At 42.8% G+C, this 14,748-nt stretch overlaps 1 protein-coding gene across 2 annotated transcripts in view; it reads left to right on the top strand.

Annotated features, from left to right (window-relative positions):
* Positions 1-5,230: 5,230 nt before the first annotated feature.
* Positions 5,231-14,748, top strand: part of rock2a (rho-associated, coiled-coil containing protein kinase 2a) — an 80,639-nt gene continuing 71,121 nt past the window's right edge. Inside the window, exon 1 of one of the 2 annotated variants that reach the window (XM_079527897.1) lies at positions 5,231-6,518. In XM_079527897.1, the coding sequence (XP_079384023.1) occupies positions 6,423-6,518 (96 nt within the window). In that variant the 5' untranslated portion in view covers positions 5,231-6,422. The remainder of the gene's footprint in view (positions 6,519-14,748) is intronic. The other variant, XM_079527898.1, reaches the window with a different exon arrangement.

Below are 14,748 nucleotides of genomic sequence, written 5' to 3'. Positions count from 1 at the left end.
TGTGCGTGTATGTGCGTGTGCATGTGCATGTCTAGTGAGTGTTTTCTTGAAAAAATGTTCAAGTGAAGGATATATTCTCATTTTATTGTATTTTTTTTCATGATTGGTGAGGCTTCGTCAGGGCTTCGTACACACATATCAGACGAACATTGCTCTGTGCTGTCCGTGTTTCATGGCCGCTCCAATGCTTTTCCAATGGAAGTCACGTGGTTTGACCAAACACTTGTGTTTGATTGCCCCCCCTCCCCCATCACACAGGCAGAGCACAGCACAGTTGTTCTTTATGTGTGTACATACGAAGCCTGAGGAAACGTGTGTCCTCTCTATTTGAGACATATCCTCACGCCAGCGTAGGCCTACTGTACACCAGCGTAGGCCTACTACAAAACAGTATAGGCCTATACACCGGTTCATAGGCGAGTATTTGTTATACTGTACATAGGGGCGGTTTGAAAAATAAAGAGCCCCCTTTGGAAAAGATTATGCCCCCCTGCTGATTTGTGCCTGGAGCCGGCACTGACTATAGTAAAACTAAAGTTTTCAAATAAATTGGATTAAAAGTACAATATTTGCATCCGAGATGTATAGTGGAGTAGAAGTGTACTTTGTGTTGTGGCAGCGGTGGCCGAACGGTTTGCGGAAGGTCGCCAGTTCGAATCCCCGGACCGGCACGTTAAAATTATCACCGCTGAAGTGCCCTTGAGCAAGGCATTGAACCCCTACCATGAAATGTTCTATGAGCAGGGTGTGGCTGTAAACAAGCATCTCGAGCTTAGTCCACTTCCCTGGGTAAACAAAGAACTTTGCTTTGCTTTACTTAAGTTAAGTACACTACTAAATGTACTGCACCGCCAACATGTTTGTATACTGTTTTGGTGAGTGTAAAACAACTGACTCCACACAGAAAGGCTCCAGTCAGGTTTGGATCCAGGACCTTCTTTGCAGTGAGCCCACAGTGCTAACCACTGACACACTGAACCGCCATGCCTACCCCTGGAAACAAAGAAGCTCTCAGTTCCAACATAATAGGCGAGCATTTGCTTTCCAAATGTCTGATATGGGATTGCATCTGCCATGCGCACAAGCACGTTACACGCAACGATCGAAGGCGGTGATTGTCAACGTGGGGCCCGGGGACCCCGCCGGGGTTCTTGGGGAGGGGGGAGGTTCCCCTGGGGGTCCGCAGCTAAAGGAAAAAATGAATTGAGTACAAAGGACCCCGCAATGGAAACAAGCCGTAGGCTTTCTTGGGTTTTAAATCCTCGTAGCAGACCTTGTATTGAACTGCACTTTCCGGTGCTTTTTTCTGCAAACTGTTAAGTTTTCAATCACTCAATGAAGTCGTACAGTACAGTACAGTACAGTACAGTACAGTACAGTACAGTACAGTACAGTACAGTACAGTACAGTACAGTACAGTACAGTACAGTGCAGTACAGTACAGAAACCCTTGTACAGGGTTTCTTTGACTATGCATGCACCTCCTGGTACCACAGCACCTCTAAGGCCCTTAAAACCAGGCTCCAGACTTCCCAAAACAAACTGGTCAGGCTCCTACTTGACCTAGCCCCCCGAACCCACCTCACCCCTGCCCACTTCGACAGGCTGGAATGGCTTAGGGTCGACGACAGAGTACAGCATCTTGCAATGGGTCTGGTCCACAAGATTCGATACACCACCAAGATACCCATGTACCTGTCTAGATACTTCCTTAATGTTAACGAAGTCCACACCCACAACACCAGAGGGAGTGCAACGAACCATGTACAACCCAGATTCGGCACAAACAAGGGACTAAATTCTTTTCGCTCCTATGCCACCAAAATGTGGAACGCCCTACCAACTGTCATTAAGACATGCGAATCCCTTGACTCCTTCAAAACCGCTCTCAAAGGGCACCTACGGATGGCTGCAATTCGAAACTGGCCCCCGTAAAATCTGAATCCCCCCCCACCGCCCCCCCCTTTTTCCCCTCACTGTATATGTTTCTTTTCCCTTTTTACCTCCTTTATGATGAATTCCTGTTCTGTCTATAGAAGTGTCTATTTGTACGTCTCTAAATGTTTTGATGATTTGAACATGGTGGACCCTATTGGAAACAAGTGTAATGCTTAATTGGGTCGTCCACTCACAGTTAACAGCCTTTGTATTGAGTTTGTGCTTGAAATGTACTGTAATTCTGTCTATTCAATCAATAGACAGTAGGCAAGGCAAGGCCATTTTATTTCTATAGTATAGCACATTTCAACACCAAAACACAATTATACATTAGGTTGCATAAAACAAAAGAAGTAAAAAGAACAGATGTGGCCTAATGCAGTGGTTCTCAAAGTGGGGTCCAGGGACCCCCAGGGGTCCTTGAGGGGTCCCCAGCGAAATGATACATAGTACCAAAGGGACCCTTATGGGTCTCTAACTCAGAGAGTCAATGGAACGAAATTGACACTAACAGGTCCATTTGGTTCCATTTGTACACTCTCAGAGTTGAATTAATATTGATTTTACAATATAAATTGGATTTCCAGAGATATAAATGCCATTTGAATGGAAACAAGACCGCAAGGTCTTTCTTCGGTGCTGTCCTTTCAGACTGGATGCTTGACTATACTGAGTGTACTCTGTGCTGTTTGCATTTTTATTGTCTAATAAAATAATAAATCTAATTAAAATGGTTGAGCATCACTGCTAGAGCTGTAAAAATACAAAATAAATAAAACGAACTTCTCTTAACGGGGTCCCTGTTCTATTTTGGCATCTATTTTTTCGAATGGGGGTCCTTGGGGGATGAAACTGTTTGAGAACCATGTTTGGACGTATTATGCTCACACGTCCAAAAATGTTACTTTTAGATGCATTTTGAAAAATAACAAAAGTCGTAGATCTACAAGCTCAAACCATGGCGTTTCGAGCTTGTTGATCGAGCTTGTAGATTTGCTACTTTTGCTCATTTGCTGCTTTTGTGTGACACTAGTAGTAGGACATTAATAGATTAATTTACAACAACAACAAAAAAGATTTGCATAGAAAACTTGAAATGGAACATTCTGCATAATGAGTACTTTTACTTCTTAAATAGCTGATCTACAAGCTCATAATGAGTCGCATCACGACGCATTGTGAGCTTGTAGATCGGCTATTTTCAAATGGCTGAAATGTATAGGGCTGAGGTGATTACTATATGTTTTATTATAATCATACAAAGTAACTAGTAACTAAAGTTTTCAAAATAATTGTATTGTAATAAAAGTCAATATTTGATTCATGAGATGTAGTGGAGTAGTAAAAGTAGCCTAATGAAACGCAACCTGACTGGAGTCTTTCTGTGTGGAGTTGTTTCTCCCAGTGGTGGGAAAAGTACTCCGTTTTTACTTAAATAAAAGTATCAATACTGCAATGTAGAAATACTCTGTTACAAGTAAATGCCCGGAATTGAAAATGTACTTGAATTCAAGTACAAAGTACAAAGGTATTGATTGGTATAAAAATGCACTTAAAGTGCCAAAAGTAGAAAGTATGCATTATACAGAATGTCCCATTTCACAACTATTCAAATGTATACAATGTATACAAATCCTTTGGACATAGCAGATTTACAAGCTCACAATGTGTCACATCGCTTGGCAGATTTGCTATTTTCAAATGGCCAAAATGTATATAGGGCTTAATGTTTTGTAATAAAAATAAAAATCTACAAAGTAAAGTAGTAACTGTAACTAAAGGTTTCAAATAATTGTACTGGAAATTAGAAATACTCCAGTAAAGTCAAAAATATATATAATAAATACAAAATAAAAAAAATACTTGATGTACTTAAAAAAGTACTAAAAGTGACTGAAAATTGGGGGGGGAAAAACCTCAGAATTGTACTTAAGTAGTACAGTACTTAGGTTCATACCACTGCTAAGGTCACCAGGAACATAGGGCTCGGTACCCAGGCTTATATTTTCATTCGCGCCAGGCAGGAACGGGGAACAGCTACGGTGCAAACGTATCATACATGAACGGGGCACAGCTACGGTGCAAACGTAGCATACAGGAACGGGGCACAGCTACGGTGCAAACGTATCATACAGTGTGAGACAAATTGCAGGCAAGACAACTCATCAAACAACTCTTGTTTTGGAGTAGAGTAGAAGCTTAAGGGCAAAGTGTCTGTAAGGTGGTGGAACTGCCAGAGCAGAAGAGACGCACGCACGCACGCACGCACGCACGCACGCACGCACGCACGCACGCACGCACGCACACACACACACACACACACAGAGAGAGAGAGAGACTACCATTTCTCTTCAGGTTGGGTGTGAATTCCACAGGGGGGGGGGGTCAACAGGATAAGACCTGCCCACCAAACTTATGTTGACTTGTCTGGGGAAAGGTTATCAGAGGTCAAAGTGAGAGGCCATGGGCTGTTGTTGGAGGGGTCAGTCCCCCCCCCCCCCCTCCCCCACATAGACTCTATGGGGTCAGGGCTGATAGGAGGCCTGGAGCACTGTTTCCCAAACAGTGGGCTTTTTTTTACAAAAAAGATTTAAAAACATTTTAAAAAAGTACGCACGCACGCACGCACGCACACACATACACACACCACCACCATCGTCATCGTCATCATCATCAATTAAAAGCAATTCCAACATCTTTCAAAAGTAGGCTATTTAATTAATACAAATCTAAATATTAAATTTCCATAAATAAATAAGGGAAAAAATGTTTAACACATTTCTTTTTTTAAAAGTCAACTGCGATTGAAAATGTAATTATACAGTATACTAACATACATAGCCACTGCCTAGAGCCCATACCCTTGAGCTAAAACGTTAGGGAATCACTGAGGGCTTTCTGAAATAAATAAATGTTAGCTCAATACGCCCTCTGTTGGAGGAACATGGAAAAATATAGCAGCATTGCTGAATGATACAATAATATTATACCAACTAATTAACAATATAAATTACTATTTATGTGCAAATGGATGGACGCAGTCACGTATACTTTGCAAACAATGTTTTTCTTATCAGTAGCTGTTACTCTTTGCAGCACTTTAGCACACACTTATTTAAAAATAAAAAATCCTCTGGGAATTACAGGCATATCCCAAAATAACGGATTTTCTGTTCATAAGATGAGAGAGAGAGAGAGAGAGAGAGAGAGTGAGAGAGCAGAAGGCGTATGGGAAGAAAAAAGAAGAAGCTTGAAGCTTCCCACTCCGTTCACTTCAGCATGTTGATGTCAGACAGGGGGAGGAGAGAGTCTTCAAGCTCACACACACACAGACAGGGGGCGTGTGCGTGTTTAGCAGTGTGTGCGTGCGTGTGTTGTTAGCTAGTGTGCGAGTGTATGTGAGGAATTCGGAGGAGGAGGTTGGTGGAGTTTGAGAGAGAGAGAGAGAGAGAGAGAGAAGCCCCGACTCCCTCTCCCCGAGTCCGACCAAACAATTAGGTTTGTTGATGAGCCTTCAGGAACAAGAGCAGAGCAGCAGACCAGGAGGAGAGTGCTGTTGTTGTTGGAGAAAATGCGAGAGAGGAACAACTCCAGGAAGAAGAAGACGATAATGTTTTCTCATTAAAAATGCAGCGCGGGAGCCACAGTGCGGCGATCATCAGCGGACATTGTAGTTCTTTCCGCGGATGATGATGATGACCTGTTGGATCATGCGTTAATATCAACAAGGACTCCTCCCCCCCAACCCCCCCAAAAAACCCAACAACTACTTATTATTATTCTGATCTGAATGTGGGGGATTCGATAGACGGATCCAGAAACGACGGCGAGGTTTAGTGCCTGGTGGAGGATCACAGATCGGGTCGAGTTCAGTCAAAGTATTCGGGTGAAGCCCGAGAGAGGAGGGGAGGAAGGGGGGGCGGTGAAAACGCCCTATGCTGCTGCTGCCTGTTGCCTGTTGCTGTGCGTGGATCCTCCACAATTCAAACTTTCTGCATAATCCTTCCCCTCTCAGTCGGAACAGCGGATCGGTCCCTCCTCAGCCTGCACAGTGGGAGCAGAGTGGCTCGATCGCCACTTTCGGATCTAATAAAACTCGGATCACAAGAAACACAACTTCCCATCTCTTATTATCTCTGGGCGCTGGTGTTTATTGTTTGTGGAGAAGAGAAGGAAGGAAGGGATATATTATTTTTCTTTTCTTGTTCATTGTTGCACACACTCACTGCACGCACACACACAACGAAAAAAGGGCGATCTGGGTGGGCTGTGACCGTGAGTCCAGTCCACACATTTTAAGCAGCAGTCTATAGCTCTGCTGCTGCTAGGCCCACGGCCATTAAGCCCAGGAACAAAGAAGAGAAGAGAAGGATCTTTTTTTTGGTCCTCCCTCCACATGTAACGTCAAAACGGTTTAACATTTTCGAACGTTTACTAACGGTCGGGGGGGTGGGGGCTTCTGATCCCCCACACTGGCTGCAGAGATGTCGGGCGCCGAGAGGAGGATGGAAACTCGGCTGAAGCAACTGGAGGACATGATCAGGGACCCCAAATGTGCCATCAACCTGGAAAGTTTGGTGGTAAGTTTGACTAAAAGTTTCAGATCTTTGAGGGCGATCTTCTTTAAAATAAAAAGTATAAAACTATTGTAATAACTTCTGTATTTGTTCAGATGGATGTGTGTGCACGCCGCTGACACTGACACATCCATTCTGAGCAGCAAAGAAGTTGGACATATTGAAACACAACAATGTTTATAATGGGCAACTGGCGTGTTATTGTCCCACAATGTAGGAGTCTGGAGGGTTTGTTATCATTTTTAGAGTAGGCGGACTTCCTTCCACTATGGTGCTGCTGCTAGAAGAATTATTGGCGATTTTACTGACACTTAAGTATCCAACATCCTATAACAATGTAGCTAGCTATTCTGGTTTACGATAAAGTATACGAGGCTTGACCCTTTTTTTGCGCAATATTAGCAATACTATTTGAGGAGATCAAAAGGTGAAGTGGGGCCAAAATAAACGCACATGGATGACAGACAGACATAGACAGAAAGGCAGGCCCTGGCTAATAATTAAGCCAAAAGAAGGGCAGACACAGACAATCTGTTGGTTGGTGGCATGTTGTTGTCTCTGCAGATTAGGATTAGTGGACAAATGTGCCTCCCCTTCGCCCCCCACCCCATGGTAACTTCAGGGTTCTACTGTAGGCCAGTTAGGCCCCCAGTGCACTAGACATGGATAGTAGGCTACTGGACAGTAAGCTACTATCTGTATTTACTGTAGCATTCTACGCCCACCAGACCCGTGATTCTCAAAAAGTGGATTGTATGGACTCTCAGGGGGGGGTGGCGGGGTTACAAATGGAACCAAATGAACCATTCAGGTCCATTTGGTTCCATTTGTTGTATACTGTCAGAGTTAAGGGGAGACCTTGAAGTGTAAAAGTTTTTTGCACTGACTAGACAAGCATAATTGCCTGCTGGACAGTAAACGGAGTAAAGGCTGCTATCACTGTGTCCCGTGGTTACTTCAGGGCTCTACTAGGGTAGAGCCGCTGTTGGACAAGGATGGTAGCCTAGTAGTAGTACTGTCACAGTTTTGACCAAGCATATTGGCAGAGCAAATTGCCAAATTCATATGCATGCACACTATCGGTTCTTTACCCCCTTCAATGATGGATGGTTGAGCAGCTACTGTAGTGTTGTTGTTTTCTTTATAATTTTTATCCCACGCATTTTGTAACCCATTTTTCACCCCTGTGTCAATTATCTAATGTGATCCTGGGCTCTACACACCCTCCGCCAACCTAGTCCCTAGTCCCTGTTGTTGTTTTGACCTGATCAAACGTTTTGCATTATGAAATGCCCTGGATTGAGATCAGTTCTCTATACTTGTATTAAACACATGAAAAGCTACCTCCAAAATATTTTTTTATTTTAATTACACATGCAACTTTTATAGGGAAACGGCCCCTAATCTGGAAACATTCATAGTGGGGCCACAACAGGAGTTTACAGGACTATACTTAGAGGTTGAATAAACAGAGGATTCTAGGCCATTTCACGAGAATCCTTGAGTCAAATAACTCAAAAGTGATTTACGACCCTCTTATAAGTCTGGCGACTTCCAAGAGAATGGTTTCGAATATGAGAAATCAAGATGAAGCATCTGCTTCGACACGACTAGCATATTTCAAACAAGTGTCATACTGCACATTCTGGATGTAAACCTAGGTCACACATTAGGAATGATGACAGTGGCTATAGTCGGGATGTTAACATGCATCTATTTGACTTGCCGTCCAACATTAGATTCCCCTGTGTGGTCAAAGTTAGTCAGTGAGTTCAGATGTTACATGGAATGCCCATTGCCAATGTTGACATTTCCTACTACCATAAGCAGCTTGCTTTTTGAGGCATCTAGGGATCATTAATGCTACGGTTTGGGGGGCATTTGGGGGGTTTGTACCAGATAAATTATGATGTATGTTGTGTATATACTATTACCCATTTGGATGGGAACCCCTTTTGGGGTTTTCAGTTTTTACCTTTCAAGACAGGAACCCATTTTTAGATTGTTTTTCAGAAAACTGAGGTCAGGTTTTAGAATCAGCTTCAGGTTTTAATGGAATAAAGAGACATTTGAGAAACTGCAGCACTGCCATGTTGTGCCAACTGAATATCCCCTGTGGGATCAATGAAGCAGTGGTTCTCAAAGTGGGGTCTGGGGACCACCAAGGATTCTGGAAAAGGGTCCACAAGCACAATTGCTTTATATGAAGGCATCAGAATCAGTTTAGCCACTTTGAAACCTCTATACATTGGCGATTTGAATATAGCCAATCTACAAGACACAAAACCTTGAAACATTTCCACGTCAATTAGTCAAACAGAATACATATTAATGTGGGGGGTCCTTGACATTGCAGTGAGAACCACTGCAATAAAGGTCTATCTCTCCATTGGAGAAAGGTAAAGTAAGGGTACCGTATAGAGTTGATGTTGTGCAGTGAATCTTAATGAATCAGTGCGTAGGATAAAGTTAGTCTGGTGAATTAGTAACATCTGTGCATTCCTCAACACCGCGGGTCAGCATGACCACGATATCAGGCATCCATTCCTTGTTAAACCACCGGTTCTCCAACGTATTCATGTCAAGGACTCTCAAATTAACATGCAATTTGGTCTGCAGACCCCCATCTGAAGATATTGTGTGCCAGGAACCCCCCCCCCCCCCCCCATACAAGATTTGTGTTGTTAAATGTTTCTAAAATATTCCAAAGTTTTTGTATATCTGCTATATTTCTGTCGGGTGAAACGTCATAATGTCCAAAACGGTTACTTTTCAGGGTTCGAATTTAAAAATGGCAGATCGGTGAGCTCAAAATATGTGTTTTTTGAGCTTGTGGATCTTGATACTTTTGATGCTTTTATGTTATGCCGTAGTATGATCAAGCATGGCATTATTTTTTGAAAAAACACAAAAAGTTAAAATATGGAGAGGTCTTTGCCCGACGACGGCAACTATAAACCGTCGCAGTCCCGCCCCCTTTCATGATTACGACAGGCCCGGAAAATAATTCCCCATGCATTTATCCCCATAGACGTTTCAAAAAGTATTTATTTAACGATCTGTAAGCCTCGGACAAAGCCAACTCGGATCGTGACAAATCATGACAATAAACACAATATTTTGGGCCGAACAAATGATTACAAAGAAGGGAAAACAACACAAAAATTGTTTTACCCTGTAACCCTAACCCTTTTTTTATTCTTTCTAATCATTTGTTCGGCCCAAAAAATTGTGTTTGTTATGATTTGTCACGGTCCGAGTTGGCTTTGTCCGAGCCTTACATATCTTTAAATAAATACGTTTTGGAACGTCTATGAAAAATGCATGGGGAATTATTTTCCGGGCCTGTCGTTGTCGCCATGAAAGGGGGCGGGACTGCAACACTATGCTGTATATTATTAAAGTGGTTAAACGACGACTTCACCACTTTTCAATCTATCTTCATATAATTGGTCCTCATTAATGTTCATGATAAAAAATAGCAAAAATCTGTCTGTGTCTGACTCTGATAGGACGGCTGTGTTCAGAAACCCGTCTTCCAGTGACATATCATCGTTAGGCAGATTTGTTTTTTAAAACAAAAAATTATAATTTGGAATTTTATTATCGCGAGAACGATGTCTTCCATTATAGCATGGTAACTTTTCAGGAATGGAAAGCCTGCAGTTTCTATTTTACTTGGATGGATTCCCCATCGACGATGTCACTGGTGGACAGGTTTCTGAACTGCCCACAGCCCTCCCATGAGACACAGACCGAGTAGGAAAAAAAATGGTGCTATTTTATCCTGAACATTAGTGAGGACCAATTATGTGAAGATAGGTTGAAAAGTGGTGAAGAGGTCCTTTAAGTCTTTGCCCAGGACCTGGACCGGGGGGGGGGGGGGGGGTTCCCGGACCCCCTTTAAGAACCACTGCTGCACATACTGTAAACACTCAGCGCCACCGTGTCTGTTTACTTCCTGCGTTGAGTCGCCGTCGTCGGCGAGATACAAGAGCGACGACTGCGCTTCTAGACAAAAGTTGAGTGGGAAGAGCACGCGTAGGAGGAAACGGCCTGCAGGTTTCCATTTTTAGCCCCCGTTAGTTGCTTGCTGCTGTCACCGGGATGGAGAGAAAGAGAAGGTGGGGATTTATGACGCCGAGGCTTCCATCTCTCTCTCTCTCTCTCTCTCTCTCTCTCTCTCTGGGCTCATCCTCACTTTATTAAACCCATTTTGACATGAGATCAGATTCTAAAAATGTATTCTACATCCTGACAGTTTTCTGAAAAAGCTATGTTTCTATGTCGTTCTTCGATTTTTCAAAAATAGCAGACCTACAAGCTCGTAGCGCGCCACTCGGTGGCGCGCTATGAGCTTGTAGATCTGCTATTTTTCAATAGCTAAAGCATAACATAATGCTAACACCAAAAGGGTTTCCCGCCCCCAGAATGGGTTAAAAGAATGACTCACGAGTCACGACACTCCTGCTATTTTGCCATAGCAACAGCAATAAAACGCCACTCTTTGAAATGGGTAAAGCTGCCCAGCCAGGACCGTTGAGTTGTAATAGTATAAGTAACGGTTAAATCGGTAATGTGTACAGTCAGGTTCAGGCCAGAGAGAGAGAGAGAGAGAGGGAAAGAGGCACAAATATCGGTAATGGTTTCCTTCTATTGTGAGGTTGCAATTAAGGGCTTGGCAGAGGTATACTGTGGCTGACTGACTGACCTACTGTAGCCCCAAGGCTTACAGAACGCTGACTGTGCAAATCTGACTGACTGCTGGTATGAGACTGCATTCTGCCGCATCACATACCTGTCCCCCGACTCCTGTCCTGTCCTGGACGGCATTATTTTAGTGCTGTGGCTATTCGGCTCCCCTTCTGTATCGATTGCTTTGTTCGATTAACCAAGTTAAGTTGTGTGTCGACGAATTAATTAAGCACTTAAAGCTTATATTTTTGTAGCACCAACGCAAGCTGTTGCAAGCTTGTGGATCAGCTTTTTTTTTTTAAAATTATTATTATAATTTTTCGAAACTTTTCACCTATGATGACATTCCCAAAATAGGGATCCATTATTATGAATCGATCATTTTATTAAATGATTGATTATCAATTATGTTTTTTATAGTAATTAATTAAATTGTTTGATTAATTGTTGCACCACTGTGTCAACAACCTACTGCCCAAGTTTATGGTTTGAAATATTTCAGTTGATGGCGTTGATTAAAAAAAAATCACACCCGTGTGAACTGAGTGGTGTAAAGTCTTATATAGCCTGATCAGCTGTGGTCTGACGTAATGTCTGACGTAATGAGATCACACCCGTGTGAACTGGGTGACTGTAGCAACCATGCTCATTTTTTACGCAGAGACAGACAGACAGACTAACAAAGCCAGTTGTAGGAGTGGTTTACACCACTCAAAAAATAAAATAAAACAAAAGGTATTCACACAATCTTTGACTATAATGTATGTGCCATGGTGCTGTCGCTGTGGTATGCTTACACTCCTACCAGCAGAATTAAAAATGCAGTGTGACCTGTCCCTTTTGATAAGACACTCAGGGCCAGACTCGCAGGCATAGCAATGTCACAGTCTAGACGTGGAAAAAAAATAAACTATTTAGTCAAGGCCTGAAGTTAAACCATGTTTTTTTTAAAACAACACCCAAATAGCCATGAAAAAGTCCTCAGCAAGTCCACAGTCAGTCAGCCAGCCAGCACCCACCTACACTACTGTAAAAAATAGTCTACTGCCTCAATAAGCAGTAGAATGCAAGCAAAGGCAGGAACCCTTTTTTCCCCTGTGCAAGCTCGAATGATTTCTTTTATTTGGCAGCCGAACACTGTTGCTGACCGACGTACCGGACTCACTTGGCAGCTTGGGAGAATAGTGAGGGATTGGCGAGGGCAAGCATAAAGAAAGGGCATATCTCCTGATAAAGAAATATGGACACTTGATTGCACGGTCACATAACATAAGTTGCCTTTCTGCCGTGCTCAAGGAAATGACCTCACTGAGTAAATAGTTGGCGTCTATATATGGGGCTCAAAGTCCCTTCCAATGGCTGCACTTTCCCCTTTCGCTTGTGGCCTTATCTCTGTCTCTTGTTAAGCTTGATTTATGGTCCCGTCGTACGCGCGTGTCGCGCGCACGAAAATGGCAGACCTACAAGTTCACAGAGTGTCGCGTCCGTGACACTCTGTGAGCTTGTAGCTCTGCCATTTCCAGACCACAGTGCACACATACAACGAGGAAGTATATGTCCGTTTTCATGCTTCAATCTCTTAACCGCTGGGTCTCCCTGCCCCCAAGTATTTCTCCTAATTGTACCGCCAATTTGGGTATCCTGACCTAAAGTGGAGTTTAGTCAGCATATTTTTGGGGTGGTTAACCGCTTAAAAAGCCTTTATACTTATAGCCTAGAGGGTCTGTATTGGCCCCCTCTTATCACCGGAAATAACCCATCTTCAAGCTCAAAATACGGCTCGTCATGAGCTTGTAGATTGGCTACTTTTGGCAAAATGTTTGGGTATAATATGACATGCCCAGAGAGAACAGGGGTGCAGGTCAGGTATACAGTACAGTCATAGATGGATGGATACCTGTCATAATTATTACAGTATATAATCGCCTGATCGCAATTATTTGAGATTTATTTGACAACATTATTTATTTTGAGATTCTTTTGCATAATTGTCATAATCATTTCCATTTAGAAAAACGTTCATATATTTTCCGACATTTTTGAAATTTGTGGAAACGGCAGATATACACAAGCTCAAAATGCACCTCACGATGTGATGCGTTTTCAGCTCGTAGATCTGTATTTCGGCTATTCGTGTACCCGAGGGTTCAGGCTGTTGCCTAAGAGTCACACCACAGATCTATTGCTATTGCTTATTGCTTATTGCCTAAGTCACACCACAGATCCGGCCAATATCCCCACATCTCTGTGTACGTCAGCCATTGTACCCGTACAATGCCCGTATATGGAGATCGCTGATGTCATCAGTGTATGCCCATATATGCCCCACGTATGGAGCTGACTGATTTGTTTACGCCTGATGCCATGACAACACGTTGAGGTTCAACAACACACACTCCATAGTGGGGTGTAGCTGCAGGGAACTCCTAATATGGTCATGGCTGAGTCATAGTGAAATGAGCGCGATAACGTGGTCCGCTAGCTCTTAGGCCAATTTAAAAGTTATAAAAGTATAAAAGTTATTAACCCATTTTGACTTGGGAACAATTTTACAAATGTCTTCTAAATCATGACAGTTTCCAGTTTCAGTGGTTCTCATTCTCATTTTCACGTCAAGGAACCCCAAAATTATATGTAATTGGCCGCCGACCCCTGTCTGAAAATATGTTGTTCCAGAGACCCCCCAAGAAGCAAAGATTTGAGTTAAAAACTTTGGCTCTGAAAGAATATATATTCAAAGATTTGCGCCACATTTTCACGATTTTTCAGAAATAGCAGACCTACAAGCTTGTAGATCTGCTATTTTTCAATAGCTAAAATATAAATATGGGGCGACTGTGGCTCAAGAGGTAGAGCAGGTCGTCCAATGATCCATGGGTCGGCGGTTCGAATCCCGGCTCCTCCTGGCTACATGTCGAAGTGTCCTTGGGCAAGACACTGAACCCCAAATTGCTCCCGATGTGCTGGTTGGTACCTTGCATGGCTTCCGCCGCAATCGGTGTATGAATGTTTGTGTGAAATTTGTGAATGGGTGAATGTAATGCACAGTCTATGTAAAGCTATATAAATGCACCATTTACCATAACATAATGCTTAAAACACCAAAAGGGGTTCCCGCCCAAAATGGGTAAAATGATGTAAGTTTAAGTTGTCAGATAAAGTTATTCATTTATGTAAGTTATTTGTCATTATCCGCCCTTTGCACCTTTTTGTTTACGAAGCCTGAAAGCCAAGCAAGAAATTTATTTTGGTTTGTTCCAGTGTTCAATGACAAAAACACAATTGTTTTTATTTGTGACAGTTAATCGTCATGTAAAATGTCGTAATAGCATAAGACAGGTCTAATGTTGTCATGGGGACATCACATGGTCAACAAAGACCTGTCTGGGCTCTTTCAAGCACAATCTTCTGGTCACAAGTGTGGTGGTGGTGGAGCCAATCAATCAATCAATCAATCAATCAATCGGAGACACGTCATGATAAAAGTGGCTTTTAATGGCCAGGGTGGGAGAGGCTGGAGATCCCTTCTCGGTGATCC

This window comes from Electrona antarctica (assembly GCF_951216825.1).
Source record: "Electrona antarctica genome assembly, chromosome: 18".
Classification (NCBI taxonomy): Eukaryota; Metazoa; Chordata; class Actinopteri; order Myctophiformes; family Myctophidae; genus Electrona; species Electrona antarctica.
The sequence above is the reverse complement of the archived record's forward strand: the minus strand, read 5'-3'. Positions and strand labels throughout refer to the sequence as shown.